Source organism: Neolamprologus multifasciatus, chromosome 18 (genome assembly GCF_963576455.1).
Source record: "Neolamprologus multifasciatus chromosome 18, fNeoMul1.2, whole genome shotgun sequence".
Classification (NCBI taxonomy): Eukaryota; Metazoa; Chordata; class Actinopteri; order Cichliformes; family Cichlidae; genus Neolamprologus; species Neolamprologus multifasciatus.
In genome coordinates, this window is record NC_140456.1 from 9,947,193 (window position 1) to 9,971,898 (window position 24,706).

General features: G+C 38.9%; 2 protein-coding genes and 1 non-coding gene across 5 annotated transcripts in view; 2 read left to right on the top strand and 1 right to left on the bottom strand.

Moving 5' to 3' along the window:
* Window positions 1-3,079, top strand: part of tep1 (telomerase-associated protein 1) — a 36,900-nt gene extending 33,821 nt beyond the window's left edge. For 2 of the 3 annotated variants that reach the window (XM_085139314.1, XM_085139312.1), the window contains exons 54-57: window positions 414-496; window positions 952-1,056; window positions 1,537-2,929; window positions 3,026-3,079. In XM_085139314.1, the coding sequence (XP_084995440.1) occupies window positions 414-496; window positions 952-1,056; window positions 1,537-1,656 (308 nt within the window). In that variant the 3' untranslated portion in view covers window positions 1,657-2,929; window positions 3,026-3,079. The remainder of the gene's footprint in view (window positions 1-413; window positions 497-951; window positions 1,057-1,536; window positions 2,930-3,025) is intronic. The other variant, XM_085139313.1, reaches the window with a different exon arrangement.
* apol1 (apolipoprotein L, 1) overlaps window positions 2,788-24,706 on the top strand; it is a 23,371-nt gene continuing 1,452 nt past the window's right edge. Inside the window, exons 1-28 of the mRNA XM_085139317.1 lie at window positions 2,788-2,918; window positions 3,026-3,079; window positions 5,195-5,266; window positions 5,920-5,985; window positions 6,448-6,519; window positions 6,653-6,709; window positions 7,658-7,726; window positions 8,295-8,336; window positions 8,430-8,486; window positions 8,845-8,910; window positions 8,988-9,035; window positions 9,149-9,223; window positions 9,923-9,980; window positions 10,068-10,132; window positions 10,223-10,294; window positions 12,635-12,682; window positions 12,974-13,039; window positions 13,446-13,505; window positions 13,729-13,809; window positions 13,914-13,964; window positions 15,967-16,056; window positions 16,161-16,250; window positions 16,401-16,451; window positions 19,987-20,031; window positions 20,773-20,850; window positions 20,936-20,972; window positions 21,282-21,333; window positions 22,073-24,706. The exon at window positions 22,073-24,706 is cut by the window's right edge and continues 1,452 nt beyond it. Coding sequence (XP_084995443.1) covers window positions 2,916-2,918; window positions 3,026-3,079; window positions 5,195-5,266; window positions 5,920-5,985; window positions 6,448-6,519; window positions 6,653-6,709; window positions 7,658-7,726; window positions 8,295-8,336; window positions 8,430-8,486; window positions 8,845-8,910; window positions 8,988-9,035; window positions 9,149-9,223; window positions 9,923-9,980; window positions 10,068-10,132; window positions 10,223-10,294; window positions 12,635-12,682; window positions 12,974-13,039; window positions 13,446-13,505; window positions 13,729-13,809; window positions 13,914-13,964; window positions 15,967-16,056; window positions 16,161-16,250; window positions 16,401-16,451; window positions 19,987-20,031; window positions 20,773-20,850; window positions 20,936-20,972; window positions 21,282-21,333; window positions 22,073-23,078 — 2,631 coding nt within the window. The 5' untranslated portion in view covers window positions 2,788-2,915 and the 3' untranslated portion in view covers window positions 23,079-24,706. The remainder of the gene's footprint in view (window positions 2,919-3,025; window positions 3,080-5,194; window positions 5,267-5,919; window positions 5,986-6,447; window positions 6,520-6,652; window positions 6,710-7,657; window positions 7,727-8,294; window positions 8,337-8,429; window positions 8,487-8,844; window positions 8,911-8,987; window positions 9,036-9,148; window positions 9,224-9,922; window positions 9,981-10,067; window positions 10,133-10,222; window positions 10,295-12,634; window positions 12,683-12,973; window positions 13,040-13,445; window positions 13,506-13,728; window positions 13,810-13,913; window positions 13,965-15,966; window positions 16,057-16,160; window positions 16,251-16,400; window positions 16,452-19,986; window positions 20,032-20,772; window positions 20,851-20,935; window positions 20,973-21,281; window positions 21,334-22,072) is intronic.
* Window positions 8,073-8,191, bottom strand: LOC146497358 (5S ribosomal RNA). Its single transcript, XR_014870995.1, has one exon. It is a non-coding gene; the product is annotated as a 5S ribosomal RNA (ribosomal RNA).

Consider the following 24,706-nt stretch of genomic DNA (forward strand, 5'->3'; position numbering starts at 1 on the left):
TTAAAAATAATGGTCAAGATGATGCAGGCTATTCAAATATTGTAAATAAGAAGACGGTTAAGTAGAATTCCACCACACTGTTTTGCTTCCTGTTGGTTAAATTCATAAGGTAACTAAGCACATAAGGTAACTAGGCAACACCTCTGCTCTCCCATACCATATATACACATATAGGAAATGAACCAATGATCCCAACAGCCAATCAGAGGACAACTGAGGTTAATCTGATTAATGAGTATCTTGGACACGTGCATTAGGATTCAGACATCATTAGCAAATCCATATAACTTCCAAACTCTGAAAAGTTCAGAGCACAAAACAAAACTTGTTTTCACATGAAAACATTGCAATATCAAGCATGTTCTATGTGTATATGGAGATTCTGTCACACCTGAAATGTTTGTCTGTTTTAGATTTTGTGGTGTGTGGAGATGCGGAGGGCAACATGTGGTTCAATCGCCCACCAGAGCTGTCCTCATGGAGCAAAAGAAAGCCTGTAAGAGTTCAAGAGTGAGAGAAGAGAGTGACTGACATGAACATATGAAACTGAACATTTCAAGCAGTCTGAAACCTGAGTTTTTGGCTCACATTGATTATTTGGGCAAATGGTGACCATACACTTAATATCAAGCTTCACTATTGTAAAAACGTTTTCTTATTTTCTTCCTGTCTGACAGAGGAAAAAAAGAAAAAAAGCTTAATAAGTTCCTAGTAACGTCTGAGGTCTTTTAACAAAGCAGAAAGAGAGAAAACTGCCCAAAAAAAAGCTCAAAATTCTCATATTTCAGCACATAAAATTACAAATCTGGCAATTTTTCCTCTGAATTTTTAAAATTTATTTATAGACAAATCAAATTTGGTCATCTTGATTTAAATGTACAGAGAAAAGAAAGCAGACAGCAGACATGATATACAACTTTCCTCCTTGTAATTGTGATGCTTTATCCTCAGGCTCACAGTGACAGGATCAGTGTGCTGAGACTCACTGACAGCACCATCATCTCAGCCTCCTATGACCGGACAGTGAAGCTGTGGGACAGAGACACCAAGAATCAGGTACTCTACAAACTCCACAAAACAATCTGGTCATAGATTATGTTTGTCTCCTTATCATATTCTTGCTAACTTACTGTGTTTACAGTGTTTTTGCAGCTGAAAACAGTACCCAGCAAATACACTTTATAGTTATCTCTACTATAGTAAATTACAGCCTCTACTTGTGAGGTGTGTTAAATCGTTTAACTTAATTTCCTGAATAGGAATAAATTGATTTATGCCTCAGCTTTCCCCTATTAAAAACAACATTTGATATTTTCCCCTATACCAATGATGCGTTTTGACATTTGATTATATATATGAATTAAGACCTGGTTTGACAACCATTAGAATAGTTTCTGGGTTTTTCCAAGGGTAGCAGCAAAGTTGTAAGATTCCTGGCTTTATATTGTAAAGATTGTGAGATTAATTGTCAAATTATTTTAACTTCTCTTAAAGCAAGGATAATTTTCTTCACCCCGTCTCTTTTTCTTTCTGCAGGTGGGCTTGTTTGTGTGTGGAGGTCCTGTTCTGATCTTGGAGGTGAATCCACAAAGACCCACTGAGCTGGTCTGCAGTGACGGAGAAAGAAAGCTCTACTTCCTCTCTTGGAGAGAGTAATTCTCTCTGAGTTACACTCTAAGCTTTAGGAATTCAGGATCGTTTGTAACAAGTCACGACACTAAGCAAAGACCAATAGGAATGCTTTCATTTTGGCGTCGAATGTACAATAAATTCATGTGAAGAAAAAAGAAACTGACATGTTTACCTAGCCACATTTGACCTACCTTTAATTTAGATGGAGAAACTTGCAAATATGACAAGCAAGGTTAATAAAAAAATAAAATGTTAGTTTATGTTTGTGAAAGATCTCTTTAATTAAAAATTCAAGCAGAATAAGAGAAAAATGTGTTTGCGTCTTTTTTTAAATTCTTCCCATTGTTATTTTGGGGTATTTTGATGTATATTTTATTAAATATTTTTACATATTTTTCAAGTGTTTACATGATTTTCCCTTGACAGTTCTTCAAGTGTTAGATGATAGCAGATATGGGTTGTTTGTTTTGATTTTAATTACTTGTTATTTCACAGTTGTTTTACCTATTTAAAAAAAAAAAACTAATTTTATTTACTCACGTTTTAATGGAAATTCTAGCAGAGACCCCCGGATATTTTTAATTAATGTTTGTACAGTGACTTCTTTTGACCTTCTCAAAGAGTCAGTATATAGAGGGATCAAAAGTGGTGTCGGTATTAATGATTTTCAACACAGACTATACTTTTTGAAGGGATTTTCTCTAAATGTATCTAAGTTTTAATTTTGAAAAAAACGCACCGTATTTAATGAGCTATATTTTGTGTAAATTTACACAAATTCTAAAACGCCAAACATTGTTTAAAGTAGCTTTAAATGTCACATATTGATTAAGAAAAAGGTTAAAATGTACAGTAAGCGTGCTTGCCACAGCTGTTGATAGTATAATAGGTGCTTTTATTTTTAGTACACAGACAATTTTTTACAATTATTTGAGAGATATTAACTTAAGTACTTAACCTGCTGATATCCTTCTAGTTGTATTTTTATACCCTAAGGCTGTAAAGGGAATTTCCGAACTGCTCCCGAATGCAGCAGAATCGGGTTGACCGCTCCCAGATGAGTGGCTCCCAGCCAGTTTCTTTTTCCTTCTGTTTTGTAATTTTTTTCCTACAAAGGAGGGAGGATCCTGACCTGCGCAGCTCGCTGAGTGAAAACAACCGACAGTATCAACAAGCAGAGGACACAAAGTCCTTCTGAGGAGCGGGACTTTTATATTTATATCCGTTAACCTCTGACAACAAACGGGACAAGTTCACCGTAAGGGAGACAGCAGTTCTCTGTAATGGTACGTTAATGGTATGGTGGCCGTTACATGTCTCGCCCTCTATGGTGAACGCCTTTATAAAAAAATAGCGTTGATACAGTAAATATGTAACCTCCTGTCTGTTACAGGAGCGGTACGGTAACCTTGATTTGGACCTGGAGTGTCATGAAGGAGCTGTCTCTGTGAGTACAACTTTAGTTTGTCGACGTTTGTTTTGTTTCTTCCTGAAGTCAGCCAGTAAGCATGTTCAACACTTGACTGACTTTTACCACAAACTGCGACCGCAACCAGACGCATAAGTATGCGGAGAGTTCACGTTGGCTCTTCATCGCAAAGAGACATCGCAAAGTAACGCCTGCGAGGTTACTTTAAGGGTTTATTTTTAAGCGACTGTAACTTACTCGGGTTGATCGAAGGCGAAAATAACCCTCCGGATCCCTCGTTAACTCTGCCTTTCACTGTTAAACTTCCATACTTTTAAGGTTTGTCCGTTAGGACAAACTCATAAAACTCATTTAAAATAGTGAGTAAAGGTAAAAGAAAATCTGCTTAGGTTGCTCAAAGCTCAGACATATGATTTTTTTTTTTTTAATTCAAAAGTTTTCTCACTTTTTTACATGAGAGATTGTTAAGCACACCGAGACGCAGTAGTCTGCTATCAGTCTGCAACTGAACAGGGTCAAGTTGGCAACTGCATACAATCTGTTTCTGATAATTTAGATACAAACTATTTGTTGAAAATCATGTCTTGCTATGTGGACATCAATTTGCATTTAACAGAAATTCACATGAATTGTCGCATTTGTACACAGCAACCTTTCTGTTCTATGGGAATATGACCATAATACAACAAGTTGTCTGTCAGCTAAAATGAGCCCTCTTGTTCGTAGTATCCACAGAGTACTATTTTAATATATTTAATAAAATATTGATGTTTGGTCTCCTTGCATCAATACCATATCTCCGTGCAAGATATCGTGATACTGTTCTAAATCAATTCTTTGCCCTGATCCTACAATTATGAGACGTTGGTTTAAATGTCCTCTAACATCACCCCAGTGAGTATGTACCATTCACTAAACTAGTGATGTTTAACTAAAAGAATAGCAGTCCAAATCTATGGTGACTATCACAAAAGGTGGCACTTCTATGATACATGATCCTGCGTCATGCCCAATAAAGCCAGTTTCTTACAACAGCTGACCTTGGAATAATATCCTCCCTCTGGAATAAATAACTGCCTGAATGTGTCACCAAGACGGCATGACTTGCCCAGAAGGACCTTGCCCCAACTAATCTACAAAGAGCACATTCACAATAATGAACAAACATGTTTTTTCTTTATTCCTGTGACGCAGAAGAATGTTTCCAGGCCTGCTGTTTTCCTCAGCTAGAACATTCGAGTAGATCCACTGGGCTCATATCCAGCACTATATTTGTTTTCGGACTCTAGTCTTTTATTGTGTAAAATAATGCCCATTTTCCTTATCAGACCTTTTCAAAACTCCAAGTTGGGGCAGTGACTGTGCATGTTCCCACGATTGGTTGAGATATAGTTGTAGTACATTCACATTCTAGTCCTTAATGTACCAGCACATGCGTGTCCATTATATTCGATATAGATACATACAAATTACTTAATAAAGATTTTAAGTTAAAATAAACTTATAACAAAAACTGTTAGTAATTTTTTAATTCTTTTGTTTATTATTACTTTTTTCTTTCAAAATCAAAGCCTTTTTTATAGTATATTTGATTTTTGACACTTTTATGGTTTTATGTGCTACTAGTGTAATGCACAACTTGGACAGTATGAAGTTCTGTACTAAACAAAGTAGTTCAAAACACAGAAAAGGAATAACTTTTCTCTGACATGTCACATGTAATATAAATATTAAACAATCTGATTATGTCTGAGCTGCTCGGCAAATTTACCGCGAGGCCCAAAGGAAGACTTTACTTCACTTAAGTGGTCAGAAGCCAGAAGCATTGTGGTCCACTTTTAACTTGTACGTACACATGTTGTAAATATAAAAATCACTCATGATGTTTTCCAAGTCCAGACATGAAATCAGCTTCAATTCCAGATTTTAAATTCAAACATGAGATTGGAGTGAGATCCTTAAAATGTGTAAGTGCATTAGTAACAATCGCATTAGTTTCAGTTTTGAGTCCTGAGAGCAGAGCTGTAATCAGCGAGGCATTTTTTTATACTGCAGATTTACATCTTTTAATGGCAATGTTTCTTTGAGATAGATTTCAGTAAATGAATGTCTCTCTTTTTAATTTTCAATCAGCAAAAAGCCTCATTATTCAGTGGGATATTCAAAAAATCCTCCAAGTCTAAAGAACTGCTTCCATCTGCACAGGTAATGTTGCAGCTTTAATTATCCTTATTATGCTTATTTGTTTATTTATTTTGTTGTCTTTTCAAAAGCTTGGATCGAGGACTGACTTCCAACAGATTGCAGCAACTTTTTTTTTATAATTACACTCTTGTATCTCCAATTAATGAATCATATTATTCATTAATTGGATATTTTCATTAGTTCAGTGAGTAATTTTATTAAATCTATTATTATTATTCATATTTGTGGTTGTAATTATGCTGGAATGCTTAAAGGAATGCCTAAAAATCTGCCAAAGAGGATCAGACATGACATTATACTACAAATGCAAATCCTGTCAAGTCAAAACTTTATGTTATGAATGTCCCAAACAAGTAATGTAATGAAACTTATCCCACAGGAATTTTCTCTAAACCAAAAGTAGTTCTTAAGGTTGTATACAGAAGAAAAAAAAAAAATTAAGCCCTAACAGTAAGTTTGGATAATCAGTACCACATTCATTGATAAAAGTAATATTTTCCTGTTTGTTTCCTCTTTTCCTTCAGGTTTCTTTTTGTTTTGTTGGTAATGTTTTTAAATATTTATAAGATAACCGGGAATAAAAGTTTTCTGCCTTTGTGGCTTTAATTTCCTTAGTTTCATATAACCAAAACCACCTTTTTTTGTTTTTGCAGGCCACCTTGACATTACAAAATCCTGAACTGTCTGCCAGCAATGACAGTTTAACCAGCAAGTCAAAGGTAAATTTGCTCTCTTTCTGTGATATACATATTTTTTTAATTCAAATTTTGCTTGTATTTTAACATAAGCATAGAAATGATGGTGTGCAGAATTTATAGCAATTGCTAGTTTTCAATCCTGTCCCTATTTAACTATCTGCAGCTCTTATATATGTAAACTAAAGCTACAAAACTCCACTAAATGCTTTTAACTGGGGAAAATCTTCAAAGCTACAATGCAACAGAGTAAAAAAAAAAATACATTATTTAAAAATAATTGGAATGTGGTTCATTGAAATAGCTGCTGCTAGGATTTGCTTTTAGCCAGTCATTAAGCTGGACTGTTAAATATTTAATACCTATAAATGATTTGGTTTTAGTTGGACTTCACAGAGAAAAACAACTATCAAAAATCATGTAATCTCTGTGGATTTTCTACCTAGTGTTATGTTTTGAAATTCTTTTCTGTACATTTCTCTTCAGGATAAATCAGGTGTGCTGGGTGGATTACAGAAACTATCTCCCAAACCAAGACATGTGCAGAGGCCTTCGCAGGTTAAACACAATCTTTTATTACATGTCCTCCACTCACTGGAGGTTCATGCAGGAAATGCTACTAATGACTAACTGGCTAAACTGTGTATTATTATGTTATTTGTTATTTACTGTGCATTCTTGTGTGCTTCAGGATCTAAAGGACATCTCAGCCAGTAATGACAATCTGTCTGAGGACACCAATGCAAAGGTAGGTCTGATCTGCAAACAACAATTTGAGATTCCCTTTTAAAGTTCCCATTTATGTCTTTATTAACAAAACTACATTACATCGACCAGAGGTCCATGCTAACATCTAAAAGCATTAGTCAAAATCTCTACAACAGATACAATCAAAACTCTACAACATAAAAAATGCAACAAAGAAATACATCTTAATACAAATGGTAATATTATCATTTAAACAACAGTATAGGGAATGACAATGCCTCCTTCTACTGATTATTTCTCCAGTTAACTAACCGCCTCTGTCGCTTGTTATTAAAAGTGCATTTACCACTTCATAATACAAAAAAGTATCCAAACTGAATGAATGAATTTATTTGATTGAATCTTAATGGTAACTTCAAACACCAAAGGAAAAAAGGGACCTGATAAATGTCACTTCAAGCACAGATAAATATACTGGACAAGAGCATGTTTTTCAGAGATTTATGAAATGGTTATCTGTTAAAACCTTTATGTGTGATTTGTCAAGTATCATCCCCTGGAAAATCCAAATGTGCTTTATTAGTGACTTACAATACGTTGGTGATTTTGAGCTACAGTGGCAATGTGCCTGAGTGGACAGGTTTTTGTTGTGTGTGTTTGTACGAGGGGGAAAAACCTGCATCAGCTATCTGGAAAAAGTGCTGGCAAATGTTTGGGGCGCTGAACCCTCCCTGTCCATGTGACTGATGCGACAGTTTAAACAAAGGAACTGCTACTTTATTCATTTAAAACTAAAAAAGGTGTTTTTATACATCTCTTTATGTATCTTTGCACATCTCTTTTTGTTACTTTTAGGAGTCAGGTGGATGACAAGTAGAATTTAATTTTTTTTTTTTATATAGGACTCCAAAATGGGTCTCACTCCTCTTAGTTTCACCTGTGTTGAAATACATATTAAGTGGTCAAAAGGTTTTGTTTCTCTTGTTAGGAGGATTTGTCCACAACCGTTAAGATCTCAGGCAGCAACGACAATCTGCCAGTGAACAGCAACACTAAGGTGAGTTTTTTAAAAGCTGCTTCCTCCATCTGCAGCAACTAGTTTTAAAGTTCGCTTTCACCCTATAAGCAGCTAGAAATAAAAATAGTGATGGTAAATGGACTTATTCTTATATAGTGCTTTTCTACTCTCCCAGAGTACCACATTCACCCAATCACACAATTCTCACAAGCACTTTCTGTATACATAGTGCTTTCACACTCCGATGGATGCATCAGAGAGGAGCTTGGGGTTAGTATCTTGCCCAAGGATACTTGACATGCAGACTGGAGGAGCTAGCGATCGAACCACCAACCTTCCGATCAGTAGATGACCTACTCCACCTCCTGAGCTAAAGCCACCCCAAAGCTCACAGCACCTGGTATTCCCAGGCGGTCTCCCATTCAAGTACTAACCAAGCCCAACCCTGCTTAGCTTCCGAGATCAGACGAGATCGGGCGTGTTCAGGGTGGTATGGCCGTAAGCCATACCACGCCGTGATGCTTCCGAGTGATTCTTGTTAAGGTAGCATGCAGCGTCAAATCGTTGCCAAACACCAATTTTAATGTGATTTGATTTTTTTCTTTAGGAGACAAGTAGCAGTATGTTTAAAAAATCCCCACACCCTCAGGTAAGAGATTAATAACAATGTTGCAGTTCATTTTCTGGACTGTTATGAGTATTGTAGTTGATAAAGTTTTTTAACTTTTTTTCTGACCTTCAGGAGGATTCTGCTGCACCAGATGACCTCTCTGGCAGCAATGACAAAAACCACACAAAGGTAAGTTGTCTTTTTCCCCTGTTTGAAAAAAAACAAAACCAAACAAAAGTCAGCTACCATAAGTAAATAAGGTGACACAAGTGTCACTAATTGTCACTCCAGTCATGTTTAAGACTATTTATAGTCGACCCCCAAATGCTCTTTTTTTATGCCAGACACAAAGCATGGCATAAAAAAAAAAGATTGATCGCTTTTGTTTTATTTTCAAAAGTGATTTGGTGATTTGATGCAGGGCTCAAATGTAAGGACATTGCTTGTATGACTTTAACAATGAATCATTTTGATACTGGGTTGTTTTGGAGTTAACACTGCTGTTTTTGTCTGACTGACCTTTTTGTTTGATTACCCTTTTGTTAAGGATGATTTGTCTGTCGATGATGAACTCCTTGCTGGTAATGACAGTGCCGTGGAGAAGTCTTCAAAAGTAAGTGATAAGGTTACTGTTACAATATACAGGAAATACGATCAGTTTCTAACCTTAACTGCTCTCAATTCTGTCAGGGTGGCGTTGCAAAGGTCTTGAGGAGTCCCTTCACCTCCTCCTCTCAGGTTATTTCCTTTCTCAGTAATATCACGTCATTTCACGTCTTCTACCTGCCTGTGTGATGCACATGTGATTATGCTTTCTGGTTTGTTGATATACATACTTTGTATGTTACCAGGATAAGGAAAAGACTGACCACTCAGGAGACTCACAGGAGAACAGTTCTGCCACAGGGAAGCCCAAAACCAAGGAGGTTGGTTGTTTCACCAAGCTGAATTTCAGCTGTCTTTAAAGGAGCCTTAACCCTGAGATTTTGCCTCACAGTGATTGATGATATACACTGACCTCATTATTTTAACCTTTCCCCGTGCTTAATCAGAGGATGCACGAATATAACAGTGTTTTAATATTTTTTGAAGAAAGAAAAGCAACAGTTTGGCTTGATGATTTACTCTAAACGGTAGCTGTTTTTGTTTTACCTCATAATGGTTTCAGTCAAATGATGAAGAGCACGCTCTACAGTGATAAACAAGTGAGAGGTCGCTTAAAATATATGAGGCACGGAGAGAGCGAATGCCTCTAAAGCATTTTAAAAATGATTATTGAAGACATCCAAGGACACTTAACAATAGAATAAAACACATAATAGAGATGACAAAAGGAAGAATAATAAAAACAAAAGAACAAGATAAAATTAACAAACAGTGGGTTCACAGTGAATATGCTGATTTGAACAGATGGGTTTTGAGTTGAGATTTAAACTGGGAGAAAGAACCAATGTTTCTTACATCTGAGGGTAGAGAGTTCCACAGCCTGGGAGCAGAGCAGCCTAAAGTTCTGCTTCCCATGGTGCTGACGTGGAAAGAAGCCACAGCAAATTGGATAGCAGAAGAAGATCGAAGTGAGCGGGTTATTGTGACATTAACTCAATCAAAATTGGCATCATCCACAGGAGAAAAGCTCCAACAACAATGACGAGAAGAAAGTGGACCATGGAAATAACCAGCCCACTCAGGTTTGTGTTAATGCTTGGGTCTTCTTCTTCTTCTCCTCCTTCTTCTTCTTCTTCTTCATCATCATTTAAAATTCTGTTTTACCTCATATTCAGAATAGACTGGCTGGGGGAATGACGAAGCTGAATCCATTTCGATATGCAAACAAAGTAAGGATGCTCTTGATTATCTCTTGGGGGAAAAAAATCTGAGGATTGTACAGCCACGTTCATCCGTTGATTTCTGTCTGTTCTGTACAGAATGAAAAGGAGGCAGGCTCAATAGAAGAAGATTTAACTGTCAGCAACAAGAAGTCATCAGGCCATAAGCAGGTACGGTTATAGATATTTTTCCCTGTTTAAAGTACATTTGTTTGGCATTTCTCAGTTTATTTAATTCAAGTTACGTTTGACAGACACTGAGGGGAAGTCTTATTTAGTAGGAAGCTTGCTGCTTCCTGTTCATTCAGTTAAAAGTTGGGTTTAGTTTCACCACCAATGATGTAAATATGGGAATGAGTGAAGTGCATTTTTAATTCTGACAAGCAGTTGTTCCCATAGGCCCTGTCTGCAGTCCTGCCTCATTTTTCCTGTCAGGCTTGTTGAGATCTTCCTACATTAAGTCTTTAAATTAAATGTTGCTGAGACTAAACTTCTTGAATATCCATAATCAGCCAGACTCAGTGTTCTCAAACCATTTTTGTAATTTATTGTGCCTTCATTTACAACAATTCACTCACTAGAAAAAAAAAAGGACAACAAAAGATGCGGGTGTAGTTCACTGGGTTGAGGAGGTGACCCATGTTTTATAAAGGTAGTGCCCTGAGGCACTTTCCCCTGCCCTCTCTCCACTGTCCTGTCTCAACAAAGGCTTAAAAGTCCCCCTCAAAAAATCATTTTAAAAAAGGACTAAGACAAAACAAAACCAGGAATGCCACCCCGCTGTGGCCATAAGGCTTCCACAGAATATAAATCTGGAGATCTACAGTGGCTTGCAAAAGTATTCGTATTTGAACATTCCCACATTTTATCACATTACAGCCACAAACATGAATCAATTTTATTGGAATTCCACGTGAAAGACTAATACAAAGTGGTGTCCACGTGAGAAGTGGAATGAAAATCATACATGATTCCAAACATTTTTTACAAATAAAAAACTGCAAAGTGGGGTGTGCGTAATTATTCAGCCCCTTTGGTCTGAGTGCAGTCAGTTGCCCATAGACATTGCCTGATGAGTGCTAATGACTAAATAGAGTGCACCTGTGTGTAATCTAATGTCAGTACAAATACAGCTGCTCTGTGACGGCCTCAGAGGTTGTCTAAGAGAATATTGGGAGCAACAACACCATGAAGTCCAAAGAACACACCAGACAGGTCAGGGATAAAGTTATTGAGAAATTTAAAGCAGGCTTAGGCTACAAAAAGATTTCCCAGGCCTTGAACATCCCACGGAGCACTGTTCAAGCGATCAGTCAGAAATGAAAGGAGTATGGCACAACTGTAAACCTACCAAGACAAGGCCGTCCACCTAAACTCACAGGCCGAACAAGGAGAGCGCTGATCAGAAATGCAGCCAAGAGGCCCATGGTGACTCTGGACAGGCTGCAGAGATCTACAGCTCAGGTGGGGGGCAATAGTTGTCCATAGAACAACTATTAGTCGTGCACTGCACAAAGTTGGCCTTTATGGAAGAGTGGCAAGAAGAAAGCCATTGTTAACAGAAAACCATAAGAAGTCCTGTTTGCAGTTTGCCACAAGCCATGTGGGGGGGACAGCAAACATGTGGAAGAAGCTGCTCTGGTCAGATGAGACCAAAATGGAACTTTTTGGCCAAAATGCAAAACGCTATGTGTGGCGGAAAACTAAGACTGCACATCACTCTGGACACACCATCCCCACTGTCAAATATGGTGGTGGCAGCATCATGCTCTGGGGGTGCCTCTCTTCAGCAGGGACAGGGAAGCTGGTCAGACTTGATGGGAAGATGGATGGAGCCAAATACAGGGCAATCTTGGAAGAAAACCTCTTGGAGTCTGCAAAAGACTTGAGACTGGGGCGGAGGTTCAACTTCCAGCAGGACAACGACCCTAAACATAAAGCCAGGGCAACAATGGAATGGTTTAAAACAAAACATATCCATGTGTTAGGATGGTCCAGTCAAAGTCCAGATCTAAATCCAATCGAGAATCTGTGGCAAGATCTGAAAACTGCTGTTCACAAACGCTGTCCATCTAATCTGACTGAGCTGGAGCTGTTTTGCAAAGAAGAATGGGCAAGGATTTCAGTCTCTAGATGTGCAAAGCTGGTAGAGACATACCCTAAAAGACTGGCAGCTGTAATTGCAGCAACAGGTGGTTCTACAAAGTATTGACTCAGGGGGCTGAATAATTACGCACACCCCACTTTTCAGTTATTTATTTGTAAAAAACGTTTGTAATCATGTATGATTTTCGTTCCACTTCTCACGTGTACACCACTTTGTGTTGGTCTTTCACGAGAAATTCCAATAAAATTGATTCATGTTTGTGGCTGTAATGCGACAAAATGTGGGAAAGTTCAAGGGGGCCGAATACTTTGCAAGCCCCTGTAAATATAGTCTCGGACACCACACGAATAAAAGCTTTATTAACTTTAAGCTTCAATATTCTCCTGATGTTTTCTCCCTCCCAGAATGCCGTGGTTGGAGCCATGTCCAAACTGATATCTTTCCACCAAAAAGTAACTACACTGCTAAATATGTTTGATGTTGGTCAAGGTGTTACTAAGGCACTTGTAATCGTGGCTGTTTTTTGGTGATGGTGGTGATTGTTCATTTTTAGCAGTAACGATGTTTTGCACACATTAGGGATGGTGGCAGTGGTGTAGATGGTACTATTTATCCCACAGATTTTGCAGACTACATAAAGTGCTGGTGTGGGGTGTATTTTTTCCATTTGGTTCCCTAATTTCATGAACATGCCACCTCATTTATATATTCATAAGCCCAATATTTATTTTCCTTTTGTTCAGAAAGACACAGAAGATGCAGAAACACTCAAGGAGAATGAAAAAGAAGTGGGAGAAAAATCAAAACCAGTAAGTCTATTTAATGCGTCACCGTGAGTCTTCAAATTACCCACCCACATACATGCAGTCAAAAATACTCACACTTCTTATTCCATACCTTTCACCACTTCCTTCTTCTTTTCCCTGCATGACTTCCTCTTATCAAACCTTCCTGTCGTCATGCGCTAGTGCCTTCAGTTACACTGCATCTGTTTTTGGGTTTTTGTGTGTGCGTGTGTGTTTGTGCCCTTGTGAGGTCAAAAGTAACATGAACCAGTACGAAAGAAGGGAAAGGAGTGCAGCTATCCTGGTCCCATCCAGACCAACTCAGGAGGTTCACATGCAGTCAAACAACGCTGCCTCTTTGTGTGACGTGTGGTCTTTGTTGGAATATTCTAACTTCTGCTCTCTTTGTTGATGTGATTTCGTTGAGCAGGAGGTGAAGGGGACGTTGTCACATTACAAAGTAAAACCAAGAAGAAGTGAGGATAACAATGTACGGTTTGCATTTCTCAGGTTTTGCTTTAATTGCCCAGAGTTTTATTATATTTGAGGGAAGCTGTTACAATACAGATTAGATCATTTGAGTGGCTTTAAAAGAATCAAAATGTTTAAAATACACTGCTTTGTATAAATAGAAAGCCAGTACTTGGTATTAACTGGCTGTTTCACATTCAGTTTCAGCTTTGGAACAAGTATTTTATTTTTGTCCTGTACAGGAAGGCAAAGACATGACCTCCAGAGAGAGGAAAGAAAAACCTGCAAAGCCTCCTGCAGTTCCTGCCCGACCATCAGAAGAGGTGAGCTCCCTGAGTTTAGGGAATAGTTTCTGTCTGTGATGATGTGTATTAAAGCACTACTTTAAACCCTTATCGTTTAGAAAACTGTTGTGGTTTAATTTCAGGAGCTGAACAGAATAATTAGACACAGTCGACAAGAGCAGAACAACCAACAGGTATTAACATTTTCATACAGTACAACAATTAGACTCTAAAAAAGGGTTTAATGTTATTTTAGACAAGTATTGATTATCAACTGATTATCAGAAGTTGACTATGACGGATGGTTCTTTCTGACCGCCGCTACAAAAAAAGATGAAAAACTTAGATGAAATTAGTCAGAAATGTCTTTATTCTTCTCTCCTGGATAAGCAGAAGAAAATGGATGGATGGATGGATGGACGTCTTTATTCTTGTGAAGAATTGAAGTTTCTCCTTACGTTTCATTTTAGCATGTGAGCAAACCTGTGGGATCAGATATAACTGATCAAATGTTTGGCTAACCTGATTCATAATATCATTATCTGCTACTTCAGTACGTTCCGGCACAATACAAAAAAATACATTGCAATTAACTGATTAGTTTAATTTGCGGCAGAGACCATCAGGTGAAGAAGGTGTAAAAGGAGATGAATCTGCTGTAGCCAAAGACGGCGATGATGAGAAGAACGTTACGTTTGTCTAGTCATCATTATGGGTCAGACTAGACCCTCTGCATATGCCAGTTTTTTGGGTTTTCAAAATAATACATATCTATATAGATGGACTGATCTAAATAGAATGACGTGCGTGAGCCTGTGGTTGTTGGTTTTTTTGGGATTTTTTTATACTGTGTGCTATAAAATCTTGTGTGCTGCTACATGCCGATGAAAACAAACCTGAAGTATTTGTGGTGGCTAATCCTAACTTTTCAAGTTCTTGCTTCCTTCTTATCGAGTGTTTCATGTCATAGCCACACATGCAAATGTCTGCATTGTGACACCTCGTGGTTTTTACTCCTTGCGTGGAGTTTTAACCCCTTCACTACCTTGTCGTATGCTCATACTAATACTGTTTCATTGCCTGCTCATGTTATACATTATGTGTCGCGTCAATCATTTATCAAAGATAATAAAAGCAACTTAATTACTATTTCACCTTTCCACCTAAAACAAAGTCGCCTGTGACAGAATTTACAACAGTAGCAATATTGAAACATTTGAAAATACATAAAATGAGTAAGAAAAACAACAACAGCATGCGCAGACGCGTTGCTATGACAACAAGCAGGCAAACAAGAACTGTGTCCCAATTCCTAGGCCGCATCCTTTGAAGGACCCGACATTTGCGGTCTACGTGGGCTGGAGTAGAGTAATATTAAAACGAAGTAGCTGCTGCCATTGTTGGAAACTGGAATTGGCTGGGCCGCACTATGAATTCTGGGATAGGTTGGGCCACGAAGGATACTACCAACCCATCCTTCAAATCCGGGGAAATGAAGGACACAGTTGTTGGCTGCATTTGGAGCAGCCTTCGAATTGGGACAGCCTACATCACGTCCCTGTAACATAATAGGCCTTCAATTGCGGCCCTGAAGGATGCGGCCTAGTAATTGAGACACAGCTAAGGTGCTTCTGGGTTGTAATGGAAAACTAGTCAATCTGAGTCGAACCCGGTACTGATGGAAAAGGGGCTATAGTGTTGGGACAAAAACCTCTGAAAGCACCTCTCAGCCCCTCCTTTATTTTAAGCCTTGGTGGGGGAACCTCTAAAAAGATGCACTTTAAGTTTCCAACTCAGGAGTTTTATTCAGATATTTTACTTTATTTGCATATATCCAAACTGCTTGATAGTTTTGGTATCTTAATAAACTTTATAGCATACTTTAATAAAAAAAAACACAGTGAAACAGTATCAGCCATGGATTGGCCTCCCCAACCTAAACGTTACTGTAGCAGTGTCGGATCATCTGGAAAGAAAACAGAACAGAACGTGATACTTCTTTTTTCACAGACTTAAAGTGAAAAAACACAAGTATCACAATCCATTTATTGCACATTTACGTTCGGCAGCTAAGGTAACCAATACCCGTCATACACCGGACTTATGTTTTATTTTACATTGTTCATTACCAGGCTGGTAAGTGTATTTAGTTCACTGGGCTCACTTGCATTATGGTGTTTTTATTATTTACTTCAGGATGCAACTGATGATGAAAGGCTCAAAGATGATGAAGAGTCTGCATCCAAAGATGAAAAGAATGAAGAGGAGGGCAAGGGGAAAAAACAGGTTTTAACCTAATTTGTACATTTTTACTCTTGTGTTTTAAGTGATAAAAATAATGCATGCTCATGTTGACCTTTTTATTGTTTTGTTTTTCTTATTTACTTCAGGCTGCATCGGATGATGTGGGGCTGAATGCAGATGAGGAATCTGCATCCAAGGAGGAAAAGAATAAAGAAGAGGTCAAGGAGGAAATGGAGGTCGTTAAGCTACATTCCTTCTGTTAATGAACAGCTTTTTTTTAAGTTGGCACAAACATTTATTCATTTTACTGCAGGAGTATTTCACTGTTTGACCTTTACAATAATTCTGAGATTCTTTTTGTTTTTATTTTATTTTTTTTCTTTTAGACCAAAGTCAAGAAAAAAAAGAAGCACAACCCGTTCATGCCTGATGTAAAGGTAACATTCAAACATGCAACATGTACAAACAGTTCTCTTCCATTTTGGTTTACATAACACAACCAAAGCTTTCCCCGACATTCTCATAAAAACTAATCAGTCAGTTTTTGTTGTTTTGTTTTTCTTTGGGGGGGGGGGGGGGGGGGGGGGTCACGAGAATGGCTCTGTACCTTTTGTGGAGCTGACACTGAGCTGGAGAAACCAAAATTTGAGCAGACTGATCCAACCTGACATCATGCTACATGCCACTTTTACGAAACGCATATCCACCCATTTATTCTGTGCTAATTATCATTAGAGAAGTCTAATGATCAGAATGACAATCCTCCTGGCACCTCGCCTCTGTCAGTGCGCCCCAGGGCAGCTGTGGCTACAATGTAGCTTGCCATCGCCAGTGTGTGAATGTGAGTGTGAATGGGTGAATGACTGAATGTAGTGTAAAGCGCTTTGGGGTCCTTAAGGACTAGAAAAGCGCTATACAAATGCAGGCCATTTACCATTTACTTAACAGCGAATACTATATTACTCTGTGTTGAGGGACGCGATCTTTGGGGTGGATCACTTTTTGGCGCAGCATGTTTTGGTGTTTAACCCTTTCATGCATGAAGTATGACAACCTCAATCAGGATTTTGTTCTTAAGTATTTTTATTCATCTTTAGGCATGAAAAAAGATTTTTGAACTTCATTTTTTTAAACATGTACTTTTCAAAGAGTTTTTTACGTGTCCACTTAGGTGGACAATAGGAATAGTAATTAGTTAGATTACTCGTTACTGAAAAAAGAAACGCCGTTAGTAACGCCATTACTTGTAACGCCGTTATTCCCATCACTGGTCCTGTCACATTAACACCCTGGTTAAGAAAGCCCGCCAGCGTCTCTTCTTCCTCAGAAGACTTAGAGACTTCCATCTGCCACTGAGGGTGCTTAAAACCTATTAATCCTGCACCATTGAGAGCGTCCTGACGGGAAACATCTGCACCTGGTTTGGGAGCAGCACCAAGCAGGACAGACGAGATCTGCAATGAGTGGTGCACTCGGCCGAACACATCATTCGATCAGAGCTTCCTGACCTGCTGTCCATTGTTACGGATTCAAATATTGGGGATGGATACAAGAGGAAAACCAAAATAACAACACTGGTCCGGCCGGGTTGAGTCAAACAATGATTTAATGAACACACGCGTAGGAGATGGACACCATACAGCAGACAGCATCAGATCTCAAAATGGTGGAGCCTTGATCAAACTCTTATAGCCTCTAGTGGCCCCCACCTAATCATAAAAGCCTAAACATTTACATTCTTTCTCACACAGCGCCTAAGCTACGACCTTGGCTCCCTGTTTATCTGCTCCGGCTGAGATGGGGCAGTATGCTCTGTTCTCATCTAACCAGACAAATGAGGCGATGACTTTCTGCAAACAGTATTTCTTATAACTCAGCAGTATAATGCATCATAAAACAATATCATTCATTCACAATAAATCAACAGTCTAATGTAATGCAAATCAATTTACCAAATGTAATAGTTATCACCTTCTTCTAATTCAGGAGAATAATGCAAACTAAAACTACATGGTAATTCACAATCTTTAATTAGGGGTCTAACATGGCATAAAATAATATTATAATCCGACACCATCTACACCAAGCGGTGCAAGACCAAAGCCAGGAAGATTTTGATGGACCTCTCCCATCCCAACAATGGACTCTTCTCACTGTTGAGTTCTGGGAAGCGCTTCCGCTCCCTTAAGGCCAAAACAGAGAGAATGAGCAGGAGCTTCTTCTCCCAGGCTATTCGGGCACCGAACCAGGTGTAGGACTGAACTCTTTCACACACATCTAATCTCCACACGCACTCTGGTTTTTCCTTTTGCACACTTCTTACAATTTATAATTTCCTTTTATTAATAATTTCTTATGTAAACTGTTATTTGCACATCTTGCTGTAAAAAGTTAATCTGTAAATATTACTATCAATTCTTACTATCACTTAATGGTCGGGCACAGCAATAAGCATTTCACCTCATGTCATACTGTGTATGGTTGTGTGTGAAACAAATAAAACTTGAATTTGATTTGCCAGCTTTGACAAATGTCCAGATGGGGTAACCACATTTACTCAGGGCCTTCTTGATGTGATGTTCTTCTGCTTCCCTGGCCGCTGTGTCCGTGGAGATGGTGTTCGCTCTATGTTGTAGTGTCCTGATGACACCCAGTTTGTGCTCCAGTGGTTGCTGTGATTGCAGCCATTCCCCAACTCTCTGTGATTGGTACTCATGGCCATTGCTCAATGGTCTTTGATCAATGATCAGTGGTCTTTGATCGGTGGTTGTTGATCAATGGTCATGACAATTTGCATATTAATGATCAAGGAACTGACTTCACAGCCCATTGTTCATTCAGTTGGTTAGTTGCAGTCATTGTGCAAATGTACTGTTGATAAGGTTGGGGAAACCTGCAGTCAGCTGAGACTGAAGAAGTCACTTGGATGAGTAACGAAACGTTTCTCCCACCGAAAGCGCTACCTTTTGAGATTTACTTAAATAGATAATTGAGCATGCATCAAGATGGCTGAAAATATGCTTGACTTTGTGCCAGGGACTGACTGTTCTCAGCTCTCCCAAAGATCTAAATGCCTGTAACAACAGACCTGAAACCATATACTGCCAAGAATTCCACAGGTTCCTGAGACAAACCCAGCCATAAACTTTCTCCAAGTCTACAAAGCACATACAGACTCTAAGTCAAACTCCCATGATCCCTCTAGAAGTTGTCCGATAGTAAAGATCTGGTCTACTGTTCCATGTCCAGGACAGAATAAGCATTCCTCCTCCTAAATCCAAGGTTTGACAGTTAGCCTGTGTAGCATTCTGACATCAACTGTCCTATGGTGGATGAACAGTGTGATACCCCCAATAAATAGACCATACCCTCCAAACCGCTTTTTGAAAACCACCACAGCACTGTGACACAAAATTAAAGAAGCACGTCAACCAAGACAGCCCCACATTGTCCAGAGCAGGGGTCTCCAACTCCAGTCCTGGAGAGCTACTGTCCTGCAGCTTTTAGATGCATCCTTGTTCCAATAAATCTGAATCAAATGAATGGCTTGTTACCAGGCTATTGCCAAACTTGATGGCATGCTGAAGAGGTAATGCGACCATTTTCAACTGTGTTGGAGTAGGGATACATCTGAAAGCTGCAGGACAATAGCTGGGCTACTCCAGTAGGATTGGAGTTGGAGACGCCTGGTCCAGAGCCTGTATCTGGTGGCAGATCTCATCTAAACCTGTTGCCTTGCCATCAGGGAGCTTTTCAGCTACCCCAGTGACCTCTGCTATTAACAAATGGTGAAGCTTCCCCCAAGTTTTCAATTTTGCTTGAGCTTTGAATGGCATAAAAATTACCCAAAGACAGAACTTTATTTATTTAAATCATTTATTTATTTTATGTCTAAGATCATAAAACATCCAGGTAAGTCCTGTGTTGGTATTACAATTGATTGAACTGTGTGTCTGTGTTTGTTTATTTCAGGCCAAAGTGATACAGAGACATGCACAAGAAACAGCCCAAGCAGAGGTAGACAATATAATCAAAATAATATGTCAAGAAACTTTCTTTCTTTCTTTTCTTTCCTTCTCCCTCTCAACCCCTCGCACATCAAACTTTAAAACCAAAAGTAACTTTTTAACCTCTTTTGTTTTTTATCTCAGAGTCTCACTGTATTTGCCCACTACGTTGACATTTTGCTGGTTTAACCACTGTTGTTCAGGACTTACAAATTACCATTACAAAAAGCCTGTTTTTGTCACAGAATGCCTCCTTCTTCCACTCTGAAAACAAAAACTTACAGTCTTTGCAGAACTTGTCTCTAGAGTGTCTGCTCACCTTCCAACAGACTCACTTGTGGTCTACATGTTTTTCCCCTTTCCAGTGCTGACATGAAACCCACACACAACAGCCGCAAAATGTTTGTGCCGTCTATGCCATGGAAGATGAGACGAGATTAGGCTACAATATGCCCAGACTTCTTTCTCCGCTTCCTTTTTCCCCTGTTGAGTCCTTTAACTTCTGCAAAAACAGCAGAAATAAGTCACTATTCCCAGAATCCCTTTCACCAAAACTTCCTCCTCTTTAGATGCGCAACAGCCATGTAAAAAATGAAACTGACCAAATGTGTTGCATGATAATGTCATTCATGCTCAAGTACTGTGTATTTTTTTCAGTTTCACTGCAGACACAATCTTTTGTTGAAGTAATTATGATTAAAATGGTGGTTTTGATATGTCATTTTATTATTTACTATTTCTTTCATCTCAGAGTGAAGGTGCAAACAGGTCTGTGTTTGATCAGCTAGAGGACTACCGTATTGGCACTGCCTCAACTGAACATAGTAATGTAGGTTTTTGACATTTTAATGCGGTCTTCACTCATTATTTGGAAAGCAAAAATAACAAACATGGAACCTAATGATGTCTTTCAGGATGTGGATCTTATGGAATGGTGGGAAACTGTGGAGCGTAAGTTGAAAATGAAATGGGTTTTTTTTTAACCACTTATCCCATTAAGCACCTTTTGAAACATAAACTGCTGAGTAATTCTTATCCCTCAGCATTAGAAACTAACTTCACTCATGTTCTTGTGGTGAAATGGAACCAAATTCTTTCAGCCAGATGTTAAAATCAGGTAGAAGGCCTTTTTTTAAGAGTTGATGCTGTTATCGCAGCAGATTAATATCATGCATGAGTGTAATAGTTTTGCATTCACATACTTTTGGGCCGCTAAGATGCACAAAACGATGATAAATCATTCTTTTGTCTTTTTTTCAGAATGGAAAGACCCACCTCAACATAAAGACATGACAGAAAAAGAAGAGGCCAAGTAAGCTTTAATGTGCTTTATTATAGGTGTTTATACTTCATTAAATGCTGTTTTTGGTCTTTCAGGGGTCTGTTCTGCTATACTTGTTTTTACAATATATTATCTTGATTTAAATGCATCAATTTAGGGAGGCAGCACATTAAAATGTCTTTGCGGTGTCTCTTAAGAAGATGGTAGCATTTTATGTTGATTTCCTTATTAACTATTAAATCGAGGCTGCTAATTCCTTGTCGCCTGCTATCTTTGCCAGAAGGTTTAGTCTGCTCTGATGGCTAAGATTCAAGAGTTGAATATAAAATATTGCTTTGGTATCTTCCTTTGTTGCCATATTGTTATCATATTGTGATGTGAATAAATGTAAAAGGTTATTCTGGAGCTGCTCAAATATTGCTAGGCCCACCGTTGGATAACACAAAATTTATAATATATCTGCATCATAAACATCCACCATGGAGAACTGAAGAAGCTCATACCCCGAAACAACAACACTTAACTTTTCTCCTGCAGAAGGATAATCAATAATCAATTCCAATGAAAACAGTGGTGTGAATAATCTTTAAAAAAAAGGTTTGATGTTTTGTCATGCTTTGAGAAACAAGATATTCTGCTTTCCTCAAAATCACTAGTTAAATATCAAGATTTTGGTTAATTAACACTTATTCTGTTGGTGTAAATGAGACAAAATGGCCTTTTTTGATGGAGTTACTTTGTATAATAGGACTCAAATTCCTTTTCTCAGGGCCTTTGCTTTGACCGCGGAGAAGCTGCAGAAGGGCATCAGAGTCTTCAACAAACTGTTCACGGAGCGGGCAGAGAGCCTCTGGAAGCATGTCATCGACCTCAACAGCATCGCTGATGGGCTCGACAAGTTCAGCAAGAACACAAAGATCGCTCAAATCACAGGCGGCTCCACCAGCGCCGTTGGGGGCGTCGCCACTGTTGCTGGCCTCGCCCTGGCTCCCTTCACCATGGGAACTTCCTTGATTGTGACTGCAGTGGGACTGGGCATTGCCGCGGCAGGCGGTCTGACATCAGCAGGTGCCGGCATCTCCAACCAGGTCAACAACACCATGGACCGCAAGAAGGTGGAGAAGATTGTGCAGGACTACCAGGAGAAGATGGAAGACATCAACAAGTGCCTGACGTTCATCAAACAGGGTATTGAGAACCTGCGAAGGTTCGATCTGATCAAGATGAAGAATAGCGCATACAATCAGGACTTTCCTTCACTTACTAGCAGATTCTATGAAGATGGCGCCATGGCAGGAAAGGCGATCCTCGTCAATGCCAATGAGATCATGCGTTTTGTCCAGTTTGCCCATGTAGCAGGTAGCACCGCAGCCAGAGCAGTCCAGATTGCTAGTATGGCAACCGGTGTGCTTAGTGGACTCTTTGTAGTTATGGATATCTACTTTGTGTCCAAAGACTCCAAAGAACTCAAGAAAGGGGCAAAATCAGAGTTTGCTGCCAAAATCAGGGAGGTGGCGCAACAGCTGCACGATGGTCTGGTGGAGCTGAACTCAATACATCAAGAGCTGCAGTTCAACTCACCAGAAAAAGACTCTGAGAAGACCACCAAAGATCTGGACAGTGAGAAAAAAGAGAAAGACAACAAAGAAAAGAAAGAGAAGGATGGAAAAGATTTGAACAGTGAAAAGAAGGACAATGACAGCTCAGACGAAGATGAAATCGACCGCATTAAAAAAGCCATCAAAAAGGACCTTGAGAACAGAGAATATGTTTGACACATAACTAGGCAGTACTTTCAGCTTTGCTTCCTTGTTAAGGGTTAAAGGAAAACTCAGTCCGATTCCCAAAAGACAAGCAAATGTTTTGTATTTTACTATCTATGAGGTGGTTGGTGCCAGATTTTTAAAGTAAAACTGCAATCAGGCATATTTTAATTGTCCAAAAGGACAATTAAAATAAAGGTTAAAATATTAAGTTAAATATCTAAACCTGAAATAAAGGATCCAACTTCTTTAAAGATGCATTTGCCTTGATGATATTGGTGTGTTTCAGATAACATCAAGAATGGCTGATTAGTTTTGTATATTTTAATGAAAAGAGCAAATTTAAAAAAAGGTAACTGGATTTTGTACTGCTGCACCAGCTGTTTGGAAACCCTAGTTTCAACTTTGCTTAAGTTTATAGCGTGTTTCCATCTAGTGGGTCATTCCATAAAAAATGGCTGCCCCATTTACCTTCAGGAATGACTTAGCTGCTCGCAGTGTTTTAAAACAGTCGAACCTCTGTAGAGCTAGAAGCTACTGAGCGTGTACACAAGGACTTACAATCTATAACATGACTTCCAAAGCGAACAATTTTAGAGGTTGTGGTGATATGTTAACTGCCTGTCCTTTTGTAAATGTGTTGCAGTTACCGTATTTTTCGGACTATAAGGCGCACTTAAAATCCTTTAATTTTCTCAAAAATGCGCCTTATAATCTGGTGCACCTTGTGTATGAATTCTGGTTGATCTTACTGATCTCGAACCGAATTTATGTTGTACACGACGCTCAAAAATGTGTCAAGAAATGTTTTAGTACGACTTTGCTAAGCTACGAAGCCGCACAGCTTGATGGACTGTCGGAGCATTATGGCTACCGTAGTCAGGAGTCTCGCGGAGTGATACGTACTGTGCTTCAACATAATATTGCCGTATTGTGTGTATAAGGACCACAAAATGGCACATGTTAAGAGACATACTTGCAAAGCAGATTTCAAACTCAAGGCTATCAGTCACGCAGTAGAACATGGGAATAGAGTAGCTGCAAGAGAATTCAACATTAATGAATCTATAGGGAAGTGGAGGAAGCAAGAAGAATGAGTTGAGTAAAGTTTGACTTAACTGACTGTTTTGTTTGCTTAATGCGCCTTATAATTAGGGGTGGGTTTTTATAATCGATTTATCGATTAAAATCGATTCTGGCTTGGATAACGTGAAATCGATTCATTAAAATCCTGAATCGATTTTTTTAATATAAATTTATTTTGCCCGAAATGACAGAATCTCAGGTGAAATCTCACAAAATTTCAACAACCACCAAACAGCTAAGACAGTAAATGAGAGCAGGACCATGGATTCTGCACAGAGACGTAAACACACAGTGTGGACCCGCGGATCAGAATCAGTGAGATGTCGCGTTTCTCACCTGACGGCACGGACACGGTCGGGGCTGAAAGCCGACAGCTCGCTGATTCTGATCTGTCGGCGGGTCCGCGCTTTGTGTTTACGCCCTTTTTGCGCTGATTCTAGGGCTGTTAGTTTGATCTCTCTCCAAACAATAAAAATAAAACTGACCGAACCAGCAGCGAAAGAAGATCCAAACTACGCTTCACATAAACATCGTCATGAATTCCCTCTGACTTT